The sequence below is a fragment of the Amblyraja radiata genome, chromosome 35, assembly GCF_010909765.2.
Source record: "Amblyraja radiata isolate CabotCenter1 chromosome 35, sAmbRad1.1.pri, whole genome shotgun sequence".
Lineage (NCBI taxonomy): Eukaryota > Metazoa > Chordata > Chondrichthyes > Rajiformes > Rajidae > Amblyraja > Amblyraja radiata.
In genome coordinates, this window is record NC_045990.1 from 4,994,164 (window position 1) to 5,009,944 (window position 15,781).

The 15,781-nt window shown below is 45.4% G+C and overlaps 1 protein-coding gene across 1 annotated transcript; it reads left to right on the top strand.

Annotated features, from left to right (window-relative positions):
* The first annotated feature begins 4,046 nt into the window (after window positions 1-4,046).
* On the top strand, window positions 4,047-12,495 carry dnajb1 (DnaJ heat shock protein family (Hsp40) member B1). The gene is made up of 4 exons (XM_033050796.1): window positions 4,047-4,245; window positions 8,938-9,155; window positions 10,106-10,689; window positions 11,877-12,495. The coding sequence occupies exons 2-4, from the start codon at window positions 8,945-8,947 to the stop codon at window positions 12,105-12,107; spliced, it is 1,026 nt and encodes a 341-aa protein (XP_032906687.1). The 5' UTR covers window positions 4,047-4,245; window positions 8,938-8,944; the 3' UTR covers window positions 12,108-12,495.
* Window positions 12,496-15,781: the final 3,286 nt, after the last annotated feature.

Genomic DNA, 15,781 nt, shown 5'->3' on the forward strand with positions numbered 1-15,781 from the left:
CTCAGAACAGCCTCGAGTTGTTTTACAACCAATGAATCATGTCTGAGGCTCATCCGCTGTTGTTATGGGATCAGACTTGACAGCAAAATCCTGTAGATAACAGCAATAAAAGAGCAGTTCATTTTCTTCCATAGGACCTTGGAAGCTAATGCAAAGGTTTCAAAGGTCCTTTATTGTCACGTGTACCAATAAAGGTACAGTGATATGCGAATTGCCACACAGGCATACTAAAGAAAAAGCAGCAAGACGCACATAAAAGTTAACATAAACATCCACCACAGTGTTAAAATATTTAAAAAAGATTCTCCCAATCACCACCCCACATAAAACAAGCTAAAGAACACTAAAACCATACATTTAACACATACTATTAAAACAATAAAGGAATGGTCAGACAGACTGTTTGCGAGGCAGACATTGTGGGCGCCACCTGGTGGTTAATTCTACTTTTCAATTGGACTGCATGCCTAATAATATTTTTAACTCCACGAGTCTCCATTTTATCCAAAGCAGCGTTTTGAAAGCCTTAACTTGCACCAGTGTTTCTTGAAGAACATGTTTCTCAGTTCTTGTTGCACCATGTCCGTACCTGTCTAACCTCTCATTTCAAAAGCACTCCTTGGTGTTTTTATGCTTGGGAGAAGAAATGTTTATTTTTCTTTCTGTAAAACAGGATGTTCATAAAATGTATACTATATGACTGGTGTTCTAGCACAAGACAGCAGCCAGGCAATGTACTAATCAATACATGGCATTTTCCTCCCGAGGTCACAATGGGGTTCTGTGCCTAGTAACATAGAAACATAGAAACATAGAAAATAGGTGCAGGAGTAGAGGCCATTCAGCCCTTCGAGCCTGCACTGCAATTCAATATGATCATGGCTGATCATCCAACTCAGTATCCTGTACTTGCCTTCTCTCCATACCCCCTGATCCCTTTAGCCACAAGGGCCACATCTAACTCCCTCTTAAATATAGCCAATGAACTGGCCTCAACTACCTTCTGTGGCAGTAGGAGTAGTTTAGTTTGGTGATACAGCATGGAAACAAGCCCTTCGGCCCATCAAGTCTGTGCTGACCAGCGATCCCTGCACATTAACACTATCCTGCGGACACACGCACACACACACACACACACACACACACACACACACACACACACACACACACACACACACACACACACACACACACACACACACACACACACACACACACACACACACACAAAGGACAATTTACAATTTCTACCGAAGCCAATTAGTCTACAAACCCAGACGTCTTTGGAGTGTGGGAGGGAATGGGAGCACCCAGAGAAAACCCACGCAGGTTACAGGGAGAATGTACAGACAGCACCCGTAGTCAGGATCGAACCCAGGTCTCTGGCGCTGTAAGGCAGCAACTCTGCTACTGTGCCTACACGAATGGCCGCCAGTGGAATGTGGTTGCTGGGGAAGGACGAAGCCTGAGGAGGAGCGTGGTGGGGATGGGTGACGGCAACGGACATTGGTTGCCAGTCGGGGCTCGGCCAGCTCGATTGTAATCATGTATAGTCTTTCCGCTGACTGGTTAGCACGCAACAACAACAAAAGCTGAATGCATGATACTTTATTACCACCCATGTGACATGTCACAGTGAGAGTGTTTGTTTTGAATTCCATACACAAGGTATGCAAAGAGTCGCTATGTATAGGGCACAGACAAGGGTACAAAGTGTTCAGTGTAGTTCCAATGGTGCCCCTTTGTTCTCGACGCCCCCCCCCCACACCAGGTCCCTCTTTGTTCATTGAGATCCCCCTCCAGGCCGGGCCCCCCTTTGTTCTCTCAGTGGCCCACAAAAGCCAGGTGTTCTTTGGTCTCAGCAGCAAATCCAACCTCCTGCACCCAACTAGGTCTGGCCGACCTCTGGTACTCTCTGCCAGCCCCCTCCTCAAAGCCCCCGGGCCCCCTTCAGACAGCCTGCGGCACCTTCCCTGATATTCCCCAATTACCTTTCCCCCTGTATTTTACACTACCTTGTAAGGCTATTCCACAAGAGATTATGAATTAGAGTTAGACACAAAATGCTGTAGTAACTCAGCGGGTCAGGCAGCATCTCTGGACAGTAGGAATGGGTGATGTTTTGAGTCGAGACCCTTATTCAAAGAAGGTGTTGACTCACTACAGCACCCATTCCTTCTCTCCAGAGATGCTGCCTGACCTGCTGAGTTACTCCAGCACTATCTCTATCTCCAGAGATGCTGCCTGACCCGCTGTTACTCCAGCACTTTGTATCTATCCTGAGCCAAAATGTCACCTATCCACGTTCTCCAGAGATGCTGCCTGACCCGCTGAGTTACTCCAGCATACTGTGTCTATCGTCGGTGTAAACCAGCATCTGCAGTTCCTTACTACACCATGAATTAGAGATAGACTTGTTGGAATTGAAGGTTAAGGGCAGAATCTGACTGCTGTTGGTAAGATCTAAGAGGCCAACACTTTTTTTTTAATCAAAAAAATATATTCAATTATTTAAAAATAATATTTACACTACAATAAAACAAGCCAGAACCCACCACCATAATACAATACAAACATATATCCATAATAACCTACTATACAACTATGATACAATCCTTATTCAGGATACATTCAACACCCTGCGGAGCCCAGCGATCCTGGAACTCTCTCAGGGTGCCCGTGGACAGGGTGTATTCCCTTTCTAACCGCACCCGGGCACGGACATATCCCCGGAAAAGGGGCGGACAGCCGGCTCGGGTAGAGCCTTCCACCGCCTGGCGCCGTGACTCACTGATGGCCAGCTTGGCCAGGCCCAGGAGCAACCTAACCAGGACATCTTCAGCCCCTACCCAAGAGGCCAAACACATTGGGTGGATACAGAGGGAACATCTTCAACAGTGGCTCTGAAGAAGGGTCTCGACCCGAAACATCACTCGTTCCTTCTCTCCAGAGATGCTGCCTGTCTTGCTGAGTTACTCCAGCACTTTGTGTCTACCTTCGCTGTAAACCAGCATCTACAGTTCCTTCCTACACCTTGTGAATTAGAGATAGGGTTGTTGGAATACAAGGATAGGGACAGAATCTGACTGCTGTTTGTAAGATCCAAGGAGCCAACAGATTGGATGGATAAGTAAGTAAGTAAGTTTATTGGCCAAGTATTCACATACAAATAATTTGCCTTGGTGCTCCGCCCACAAGTAACAACAGGGACCATCTTCAACAGTAGGGCCTGAAGGATGGTCTCGACCTGAAACATCACCCGTTCCTTCTCTCCAGAGATGCTGCCTGTCCCGCTGAGTTACTCCAGCATTGTGTGTCTGTCTGCCTTCGACCATTTCCAACAGTTGGGAGCAAAGAGAAAAGGTGACAATATAGTAAGTAAGTTTGCGGGTTCAGCGGCATCTAAGGAGCGAAGGAAACAGGCAACGTTCTCGGCCCGAAACGTTGCCTATTTCCTTCGCTCCATAGATGCTGCTGCACCCGCTGAGTTTCTCCAGCACTTTTGTCTACCTTCGATTTTCCAGCATCTGCAGTTCCTTCTTAAAGAAGTAAGTTTATTGGCCAAGTATTAGAAACATAGAAATTAGGTGCAGGAGTAGGCCATTCGGCCCTTCGAGCCTGCACCGCCATTCAGTATGATCATGGCTGATCATCCAACTCAGTATCCCATACCTGCCTTCTCTCCATACCCTCTGATCCCCTTAGCCTGTATTCACACACAATTGTGTTCACATACAAGGAATTTGCTATGGTGCTCCGCCCACAAGTAACAACAGTGACTGTTACGAATGACTCAGAAAACACTAAACATGAATAATAATAATAATAAGACATTCATGATAAAACACCATTGATCAAGCATGTGAACCAACACAATACCAGATCAATGGGAGGCTACAGATGAAATGAAAGTAAATGCAAAATATACTGGGGGGGTATCATGGGGGGGGGGGGGGGTTATCATGGGGGGGGGGTGCATGGGTCGTTGCTAGGCGACGTGGCGTCATACCAAGGGGGGGAGGATGAGAGGGAGGGGGAGTGAGTCGCCTCGGGCAGCAGCAGCAACAACAACAGCAGCAGCAGCAGCAGCAACAGCAACAGCAACAGAACAGCAGCAGCAGCAACAGCAACAGCGGGCGGGGTCTGTGGCCAGCCATGGGGCGGAGGGAAGTGACGAGGCATGGAATGTTCCTGAAAGTTCCAGCAATCTGCTGGAAGTGTCGCGGGGAGGCGAGGAGAGAGCTGGTAATGTCCGCCGATCCTTCACACCGCTGGGGCTGGGGGAGAGGGCGAGGGGATACAATGTCGCGGCCGATACAATGTAGCCCGGCGACGGGATACAAAGTGCAGCACACGGATACAATGTAGCCCAGCCATGGGATACAATGTAGCAGAGCTGAGGGGCACAGTGTAACACAGCTGTGGGATACAATGTAACACAGCTGTGGGATACAATGTAACACAGCTGTGGGATACAATGTAACACAGCCATGGGATACAGTGTAGCACAGCTCTGAGATAAAGTGTATTTTAAAGCTATGGGATACAATGTACCACTATTCCAGCGATGGGCCTACAGTGTTCGACAGGTATGGGATACATTGTACCTCAGCTATGGGATACTGTGTATTGTGGCTATGGGATACAGTGAAGGGCAACTATGGGGTATAATGTATCACAGCTGGGGGCCGGCTTTGTGGGATACAGTGTGTGACAGGTATGGGATACTGTGTGGGACAGTTGTGGGACTGCTCTCTGGGATGCAGTGTAGTAGCACAGCTGTGGGGTGCAGTGCAGAACACCTATGGTATACAGTGTAGCACAACAATGTGATGCACTGTTACACAGTGATGCGATACAGTGTAACACAGTGATGGGATACAGTGTAGCACAGTGATGGGATACAAGGTAGCTCAATGATGCGATACAGTGTAACAGCCATGGGATACAGTGTAACACAGTGATGGGATACAGTGTAGCACAATGATGCGATACAGTGTCACACAGCTATGGGATACAATGTAACAGCCAGGATACAGTGTAACACAACTATGGGATACAGAGTACCACAGCTATGGGATACAAGGTAGCTCAACGATGGGATATAGTGTACGGTGGCAGTTGGATACAATGTATCTAGGAAGAGGGACGGCAGCCCCCTTGGACACTTTGTGTCCATTGCCATCGATGGAGATACATTGCGTCCAGTAACGGAGAGGGAGCGAACAGTAATAGTTGTGACTGTGTGTCTCTGTCTATCTATCTGCCTGCTTTATGCAGCCTGTCTGTCTGTCTGTGTGTGTGTGTGTCTAGTGATTGAAGGCACTGCCCTTTTGTGACAGTTGTGGGTATGGGCGGGGCAGGGCAGGCCATTACATGTTATGATTTCTTAACGTCTATTGGGGAGGGAGGGGGCAGGCGGGGGGGACTTAAAAGATAAGGTACAAAAATATGAAGGGTGGGATGAGGGGAAGGAAATCCTGGGAGTCAACAAGCAGCAGGTAAGTCGATGCTGTCCACTCACTACTTTTAATTTGACACGGGACGAGTTTTCATGGTCAAGGAGTTTGGGGCGGGGAGTTACGATGGGGTCAGGTCTGGTATCTGTGGCCTATGGAGACATGGTGTCTGATCCGTAACCAAACTCTATCCTGCTGTTTCATCACCCCATGTCCATTAATAACCTGCCAATCTCCGATTTAAAATTAATAACTGGCCTAGTGTCAGTTGCTATTTGCAGAAGCTACAAATTCCCCCTGTCCTGTAGAAGTGTTTCCTAACTTTACTCATGTCTCTCTGGTCCCAACTAGTTGAAAAAAGTCTCTCTGTAGCCACACAATCTGTTGGCCTCTTAGTTAAAAACACTAAAATTCTGCCTTTAACCTTAAATCCCAATAACCATGTCACAAAAATTCATAATCTCTTGTGGAATATCCTCTCAAGACCAGTTGTCTGCCTGATAATTCCGCACTGCATTCTTTCCAGTCTGCATTGATGCCCAGATCTGCTCTAAAGTGTGGGCTTAATCCAGTGTCATTTTTGTCATGTGAGGCCCTGATAATGACAAACCAGTTGTGAAATTTGTATAAATAGGGGGTGGCACGGTGGCACGGTGGCGCAGCGGTAGAGTTGCTGCCTTACAGCGCCAGAGACCCAGGTTCGATCCATACCACTACAGGTGCTGTCTCTATGGAGTTTGCTCATTCTTCCTGAGAGAGCGTGGGTTTTCTCCGGGTGCTCCGGTTTCCTCCCACATTCCAAAGACATGTAGGTTTGTAGGTTAATTGGCCTCTGTAACTTGTCACTAGTGTGTAGAATAGAACTAGTGTGAACAGCTGATCGATAGTTGGCGTGAACGCAGTGGGACGAAGGGCCTGTTTCCGCAGTATCTCTAAAACTGAAACTGAAACTAAAGAAACATTTTGATTTTGAGTATTACAAGAATTGGGACATAAGAGCTGTGGAGAAGTATTTAGAGTAATTGAGTCACACAGCATTGAAACAGGCCAATTTATCCACGCTGACCAACATTCCCCATCTACACTAGTCCCACCTGCCTGACTTTGGCCCGCATCCCTCTAAACCTATCCTATCCACGTGCCTGTCCAAATGTCCTTTAAATGTTGTTATAGAACCTGCCTCAACTACCTCCTCTGACAGCTCGTTCCATACATCCACCACATTCTGAGTGATTGACACAAAATGCTGGAGCAACTCTACGGGACAGGCAGCATCTCTGCAGAGAAGGAATGGGTGACTTTTTGGGCTGAGACACTTTGCCTGAAGAAGGTCTTACCCTTCCATATCTCTGTGTCTCCCACTCCCCCGACTCTCAGTCTGAAGAAGTGGCTCAACCCAGAAATGTCACCCAATCCTTCTCTCCAGAGATGCTGCCTGACCCGCTGAGTTCCTCCAGCATTTTGTGTCTATCTTCGGTTTAAACCAGCATCTGCAGTTCATTCCTACACAGATCCCTAGATCTGTGTCTCGACACAATTCTATCTCGGAGGTCTGCGGACAATTTTGAGTGTCATAGCAAAGTGTCTGAAAATGTGATATTTCAGTTATTTCTTTTTAATTACTTTGCAAAAATTTATCAACCTAGTTTCGCTTCTTCAATCTGGGGTATTGTGTGTAGATTGATGATAAAAAAAATGAATAAAATTTTTTTTTTTAATAAGGCTGTAACCTAACAAAATGTGGAAAAAGTGCAGGGATCTGAATACTTTCTGAATGCACTGTAGTTGTCCCGCAAGCTGAATGGATTTGCAAGCCTGAAATTCAGTGGGAATAGCAGAATAGTGTGGGATCCGTTTGGGGTAGGGTTAAGAAGAATTCAGAGTGAAGGATTGATCAGTAATCTTTAGTGCTTCTGAGTAACTTCAGGCATGTTTGGCCTAGTTCAGAGAGCCTGTGAACATGTGCTGGAGAGGCAGAACAAAGATGCCAACAAACAGGTTCTATCAGATACAAACATAAATTTGAAGCAGTTTTAGTTTAGTTTAGTCAGGTGTACCGAGGTACAGTGAAAAGCTTTTGTTGCGTGCTAATCAGTCAGCGACCATCCAAGCAGGTACTAAGATTGAAGTGAAAATCAAAGCAACTGCTTTGATTTACACAGGGCCAATTAACCTACAAATCCGCAAGTCTTTGGGATGTGGGAGGAAACCAGAGCACCCGGAGGAAACCCACGCGGTCACAGGGAGGACATGCAAACTCCACCCAGACAGCACCTGAGGTCAGGATCGAACCCGTGTCTCTGGTGCTGTGAGGCAGCAACTCTACCAGTTATGCCACTGTACCAATTCTCTGGGTTATTTGGAATATTTATATTTACCATGCACCCGATGTAGGTTTGTTTGAATATTGCAGAAGAATTTTATATTCCCCAATTCCTTCCCACCTGTAGGTTTACAGGGTCTTGCCTTACTTTATGCCACCTGAGTTCTTATCGAAAAAAACATTCTTCCACCTCTACCCTGAAGACAGACACAAAATGCTGGAGTAACTCAGCGGGACAGGCAGCATCTCTGGAGAGAAGGAATGCGTGACATTTCTGGGTTGAGCCACTTCTTCAGACTGAGAGTCGGGGGAGTGGGAGACACAGAGATATGGAAGGGTAGGGCGTGAAAATTAGGCATCAAAGGTCAAGGAAAAAGTAGAATAGATCATTGAAGGTGACAACGAAGCATACAAAGATAAAATGTAATCGGGGGGCAGTCAGACTTAGGGAGGGATGGAAATAGAGAGATTGCAAGAGTTACACCGCGGAGCCAGGGAACCCAGATCGCCATAGTCGGAGCTCCAACCAGCGCGGCCTGAGGACTTTGTGAGCCGCGGTCTCCGGGGAGGAAGTGGCCACTCTGGACATCCCAAGCCACTGAGGAGTGGTCACCCGACCCCGGAGTTCCATCTTCCCGGCAAGAGGGCCTATAACATCGGACCCCCGTTGTGGCGACTGGCTGCGGAGGCCTCAAATAGGCCCCGACCTCGGGTGGACTAGGAGGAGGAGGAGGACTGGACTTTTTGGTGCCTTGGTTCCCTCACAGTGGAAAGTGTTGATTCTACTGTTGGGAGGATGTTCATGTTGAATCCTATAGTGTATTGTATCTTTTTTTTCTTTTTTCTTTTATATGGATGTATGGTAATCTAATTTTTTTCTCTGTCAAGCACTTTGGCTCGAATGTGATTTGATTTAAAAGTGCTATATAAATAAAAATTACTTACTTACTTGAAATTAGAGAAATCAATGTTCATACCGCTGGGGTGTAAGCTGCCCAAGCGAAATATGAGGAGCTGCTCCTCCAATTTGCATTGGGCTTCCTACACATTCCAACTCAACCCACTGCCTCCTACCACTGAGACAATTGATATATTTTTGAGAGTTAAGATTGAACGCTAAACCTATTTGTGCACGATCTCTTTTGACTCTTTCAGGCATAAAATGGGGAAGGATTATTACAAAATACTTGGCATTCAGAAGGGAACAGCAGAGGATGAGATCAAAAAGGCATACAGGAAGCTGGCCTTGAAGTATCACCCTGACAAAAACAAATCTCCAGATGCAGAGGAGAGGTTCAAGGAGATTGCCGAGGCTTACGACGTACTGAGCGACCCCAAGAAACGGGAAATCTATGACCAGTTTGGGGAAGAAGGTAAGAAATAAAACTGGAGACTGTGGGAGATGATTGGAAATCCATGGTCTGTGGTGGAGCCAGTTTGAAGGGAGTGTTTAATTTAGTTTAGAAATACAGTTTAGAAATACAGCGCGGAAACAGGCCCTTCGGCCCACCGGGTCCGCGCCGACCAGCGATCCCCGCACATTAACACCATCCTACACACACTAGGGACAATTTACACTTATACCAAGCCAATTAACCTACAAACCTGTACGTCTTTGGAGTGTGGGAGGAAACCGAAGATCTTGGAGAAAACCCACGCAGATTACGGGGAGAACGTACAAACTCCATACAGACAGCACCCGTAGTCGGGATCGAACCCGGGTCTCCGGCGCTGCATTCGCTGTAAGGCAGCAGCTCTACCGCTGCGCCACCGTGACCGCACTCATGCGCCTTCGCCCGGGAGTGGGGTAGAAGGGCTGGGAGAGGTGGTGTTTGTGATGGGCCACCTCTATGTTGTTTGTAACCAAGAATAGACTAGGTCATTGTTAACGTCATACAGGGTGGAAACAGGCCCTTCGGCCCAACTTGCCCATGCCAACCAACATGTATCATCTACACTTCTCCCACCTGCCTGCGTTTGACCCATATCCCTCTAAACTGGGCTTTCTCCGGGTGCTCTGTTTTCCTCCAACACTCCAAAGATGTACAGGTTTGTTGATTCATTAGTTTTGGTTAAATTGTAGGCAGGGCACGGGGAGAATGTGCGAACTCCATACAGATAGCACTGACAGCCAGGATCAAACCCGGGTTTCTGGTGCTGTAAGGCAGCAAATCTACCGCTGTGCCGCCCACAGTGGCACGATTGGACAGTTTCATCGTTTATTTGCACAGCATTTTTAGAATCGTGAGATCAATCAATTGGATATTTTCAAAGTGATTTGTTTTCCAGAACTAATCCCACTTTATGTTCCCTCCATTTGTAGGATTAAAGGGCGGTGGTGGTGGTGGTGGTCCCAATGGCACCAACTTCCAGTACACCTTCCACGGAGACCCCCATGCTGTTTTCGCCGAGTTCTTTGGTGGGAGGAACCCCTTCGACATCTTCTTTGGTCAGAGGAATGGCGACGATGAGATGGAGATCGACGAGGATCCTCTGAGCTCCTTCAGCGGGTTTGGCATGCACGGCATGCCCGGTATGCCCGGTATGGGCGGTATGCCTGGCTTCCAGCGGCCCAGGACGGTGGCCAAGAAACAGGACCCTCCGGTCACTCATGAACTGAAGGTTTCCCTGGAAGAGATTTTCAGCGGCTGCACCAAGAAGATGAAGATACGCCGTAAGCGCTTGAATCCCGACCGACAGACGATGAGGCAGGAGGACACCATCCTCACCATCGACATCAAGAAGGGTTGGAAGGAAGGGACGAAAATCACCTTCCCCAAGCAAGGAGATGAAACGGCCAACAATATTCCCGCAGACATCATCTTTGTTTTGAAAGACAAACCGCATCCAGTCTTCAAGCGGAGTGGATCTGACATAATCTACGTGGCAAAAATCACCCTCCGGGAGGTAACGCTTTCTTTTTTTGACGTGGTAATTTCGTTAGTCAGAGGGTGGTGAATCTGTGGAATTTGCCACACATGCCAGTGGAGGCCAAGTCAGTGGATCATTTTAAGGCATTGATTTAAACCCCTGTCCCACGGTACGAGTTCATTCCAAGAGCTCTCCCGAGTTTGCCCTGATTCGAACTCGGAGATTTACGGTAATGGCCGCTCGTCGGTACTCGGGGCTCTCGTGGACATTTTTCAACATGTTGAAAAATCTTCACGAGTCTTCCCGTGCTTACCTGCCGTTAGCGAGTCTTCCCGAGTACCTGCCGTTAGCTTTACGAGCCGCTAAGAGACGTCCCCGAGCTCCGACGTACCCGCTACGTTCATTCTCCGCGCTTACCACGAGTTAGATTTTTTTTTAAACTCGGGAGAGCTCTTGGAATGAACTCGTACCGTGGGACAGGGCTAAAAGATTTACAGGATTGGAGGTAATTTTTTTGATAGATTATTGATTAGTATGGGTGTCAGGGGTTATGGGGAGAAGGCAGGAGAATGGGGTTAGGAGGGAGAGATAGATCAGCCATGATTTAATGGCGGAGTAGACGTGATGGGCCAATGGCTGAATTATTAGATTATTAAAAGATTCATTATTAATAATAATAATAATAATAAATACTTTATTGATCCCCTCAGGGAAATTCAGGTCCAGAAGCCCCCAACCAACAAACCCACACATTCAAAACGAACGCAGACAGAAAATACATAAAATATAATATGGACACTACCTGAGAGCAATAAATACTTAAAAAGACCAATAATTAACATTAAAAAATTTAAAAAATGCAAAAACGCATCCCTCTACAGCCTAGCGGTCAGTATTATAAAATCTAATGGCTGCAGGGGTGAAGGATCTTCTGAACTGCTCCGTTCTACAGGGCAGGGAGAGGAGCTGGTTGTTGTTCCGAGTGCTCTTTTGACTCTCCAGAATTACATGGAGGGGATGCCCGGGGTTTTTCAGGATGTCCTGCACCTTGTGCCTCATATGCCTCTCAAGCACGTCCATCCCATTATTGTCACGTATTGCTGAAACAAGGTGATATGAATGCTGGAAATCTGAAATCATAAGAAATAGAATTACTCCTTGTGAGGGACTCTGCAGGGAAAGAGTTAACACTGTAATTTTATTGATTACTTTCATTGATCCAGGCATTATGTGGCTGCACGCTGTCGATACCAACACTGGATAAGAAAACTCACACGATGGTCTTGAAGGATGTCATCCAACCTGGGTCACAGAGGAGAATATCAGGGGGAGGGATGCCACTGCCAAAGCAGCCAGACCACCGAGGCGATTTGGTGATTGAGTTTCAAGTGCATTTCCCCGAGACTCTGTCAAACGCAACACGGGAAAAGATGAAGGAGCTACTGCCACTGTAACAGCTACAGGAATCTCTGGGGAGCTGCGTGATTGAGGGTGGGGGAAGGAGCACGATCATATTGTTGCAGACTGTAACATCCATGTGGTGGTTTGGGTGACCACGACAAGTTGGACCTACCATTGAGCAAATTGCTTCCTGGTTTTTTTTTCACAAATAAATCCTATATCCCAGTCTTTACATAATTGGGAACTGTTGGTATACAGACCATACCTTCGAAACACTGCGACATGTATTTACCTTCATTTTACCTTCAGTGTAAATAATTCCTACTTACCAAATATACAGCACAGAAAGTATTGGCTAACCTATTCAAATATTGTTTTTTTTTCTGTAACGTGGCTGACTACTTGTTTATAATAAATAATTTTTCTTCATTTTCTCCTAAACTTTTGCATCCGCCTTGATTCATAGTCTTCAAACTATTGGCCTTGTTGTCCGCTGGCCTTACAGCGCCAGAGACCAGGGTTCTATCCTGAGTACGGGTGCTGTCCGTACGGAGTTTGTACGTTCTCTCCGTGACCTGCGTGGGTTTTCTCCGAGATCTTCGGATTCCTCCCACACTCCAAAGACATACAGGTTTGTAGGTAAATTGGCTTGTTGGTGTAAAATGGACCCTAATGTGTGTAGGGTAGTGTTAATGTGCGGGGATCGCTGTCTGTAACTCGTGACCTGGCAATTCTGTATCCTTATAAGTAATTAAGATCTCTTGACATACACAGTGCACATTTATAGTGTTAAAATGTTTGGGTGGAATAAACTGTGCATTATATTCTGTACCCCATTCTGCAACTTTGTAAGAGATACTGTAAATGTAAGGGTGAACTTTTATGAATGGCCTAAACATTGGTCAATTTTTCCTGTGCTCAATATGAAATAATCTTTGGTAGCGAACTTCAGTAAAAATTGTAAATTGTCCCTAGTGTGTTGGATAGTACTAATGTATGTGGATCGCCGGTCGGAGTGGACTTGTTGTGCCGAAGGGCCTGTTTTCACACTGTATCTCTAAAGTCTAAAGTATATAGAGGTGTACAAAATCATGAGAGGAATAGATCGGGTAAACGAGTCTCTGGCCCAGTTTAGGGGAATCAAGAACCAGGGGACATAGGTTTAAGGTGGGGGGGGGGAGATTTAATAGGAACCTGAGGGGAAAGGTCTTCACACAAAAGGTGGTGGGGTGTATGGAACGAGATGCCGGAGGAGATAGTTGAGACAAGCACTTTGGTAACATTTAAGACACATTTAGACAGGCACATGGATTGGACAGGTTTGTATTAGACTGTTAACAACACATTGAAACTTGACTATCTGAAGTCGATGTTCATACCGCTGGGGTGTAAACTATCTAAACAATATATGAGGTGCTGTTCCTCCAATTTGTGCTGGGCCTCACCCTGGCCATGGAAGTGCGAAAGGGTGCTATGAGTTGGCTGGTACTCAAGGATCTTGACATAGTGTACATGTATTTGCCTGTCTGTCCAGACAAAGTGTACATACACAGGGAACCGGTTTTGTACATTTGGAGTCATAATTATTGAGATGTACAACTTGGAAACAAGTACTTTGGGACCAATGAGTCCACGCTGACCATGAATCATCTGTTTACACTAATCCTACATCAAATCCATTTGTTATTCATGGCATATTCTCATCTATTACCTCTTCGCCCTCATAGATTCGACAGCTCGCCCTCAATTTACAGTGGCTGATTAACCTACCAATTTTTATTTTTATTTTTTTTAATTTATTAGTAACAAATGTACAAAAATGTAACCAACGGCATATGAAAGTACAATTATTGTACATGTTCAATTTTAACTTTTAGCTATAGTTAGAAGAAAAGAAAGGAGAAAAAGCATGATTTTGTGCACCTCTTTAGACTTTAGAGATACAGTGTGAAAACAGGCCCTTCGGCCCACCAAGTCCACTCCGAACGGCCATCCACATACACTAGTACTATCCTACACACTAGGGACAATTTAAAATTTTTACTGAAGCCAATTAGCCAAAGCACCAGGACGAAACCCACGTGGTCACTGGGAGAACATACAAACTCCGTACAGACAGCACCCGTAATTGGGATCGAACCGGGGTCTCTGGCACTGTAAGGCAGCAGTTATACTGCTGTGCTACTGTATTGCCTTAGGACTGGAATAAAAAAACATCTCATCTCACAACTGGTGACCATGAAAAATATCATCGAACTGGCTAAAGTACTTTCAAAAGAAAGTCTAACCTGTTTGCCTGGCATAGTGACTCATGCAACATTGCTGTTAGTTTTTAATGCCTCTAAAATGCCTTGGATTTTTTCACTGTTTCATGATTACAATGGGGGATTAAGTGCTGATTTACACAATAATAACTGATTAAAAATTAATGGCGACCTTTTATCTGAATGTTAATACGAAGCTGCAGGGCCAACATGATGATGGTGGAAGACTGAGAGATCCAACAACTAGTTAAGGGTTAAATGCTATGCATTCCACTGAGTGTAATGTGGTGGGGAATTAGCCTGAATGTATCAGCTGTTGGGTGTGTAAGGTTTCATTAGGTACAACAGATCTCGCTCCCTGGCAACTCGACAAAACTATCCAAACGCAGCTTTTAATGTCACATGCAAAGTTTCATTTTTAGCGCACTTTTCACTATAAGGCACAGCAGGACGACACAGACATACCTGTAGTCTCCCTCTCCCCTGACTATCAGTCCGAAGAACTCGCACTCATTTCACCCCTGCTATCGGGAAGAAGGTACAGGAGCCTGACTACTGTAATGTCCAGGTTCAAGAACAGCTTCTTCCCTACAGCCATCAGACTATTAATCACCTCTAATAACCCCTGAACTACATAGACTTGGGGGCATTGGTTTAGTCTTTGTGCACTTTTATTGTTTTTTTTAATGTTTATGTATATGTCTGTGTGTGTGTATATGTATGTATGTGTATATATATATATATGTCTGTGTGTATATATGTATGTGTGTATATATATATGTGTGTGTATGTATGTATGTGTATATATATATATGTGTGTGTATGTATGTGTATATATATATATGTGTGTGTATATATGTATGTGTATATATATATATATATATGTGTGTGTGTATATATATATGTATGTGTGTGTATATATATATGTGTGTATATATATATGTGTGTGTATGTATGTGTATATATATGTATGTGTGTATATATATGTGTGTATATATATATATGTGTATGTGTGTATATATATATATGTGTATGTGTGTATATATATATATGTGTATGTGTATATATATATATATATATATGTATGTGTATATATATATATATATGTGTGTGTATGTATGTGTATATATATATGTGTGTGTATGTATGTGTATATATATATGTGTATGTGTGTATATATATATATGTGTGTATATATGTATTTCGAAGGTAGACACAAAATGCTGGAGTAACTCAGTGGGTAGAAAGAAAGAGAGGGAGGGAGGGAAGGAGAGGGAGGGAGGGAGAGAAGGAAGGAAGGAGAAGAGACAGAGAGGGAGGGAAGGAAAGAAAGGAGGGAGAGGGGGAGAGAGGGAGGGAGAGAGAAAGAGGGAGGGAGAAGGCGGTGGGCGGAGCAGCAGGAGGAGGGAGGGAGGGAGAGGGGAGGAAGGAAAGAAAGAGGGAGGGAAGGAGAGAGAGGGAGG

Excerpts from the sequence above, each read along its gene's own strand:
- dnajb1 (XM_033050796.1), top strand. The coding sequence starts at position 8,945 with ATGGGGAAGGATTATTACAAAATACTTGGCATTCAGAAGGGAACAGCA. Across the intron at positions 9,156-10,105 it reads TGACCAGTTTGGGGAAGAAG|GATTAAAGGGCGGTGGTGGT; the intron begins GTAAGAAATAAA and ends CTCCATTTGTAG. Across the intron at positions 10,690-11,876 it reads CAAAAATCACCCTCCGGGAG|GCATTATGTGGCTGCACGCT; the intron begins GTAACGCTTTCT and ends TCATTGATCCAG.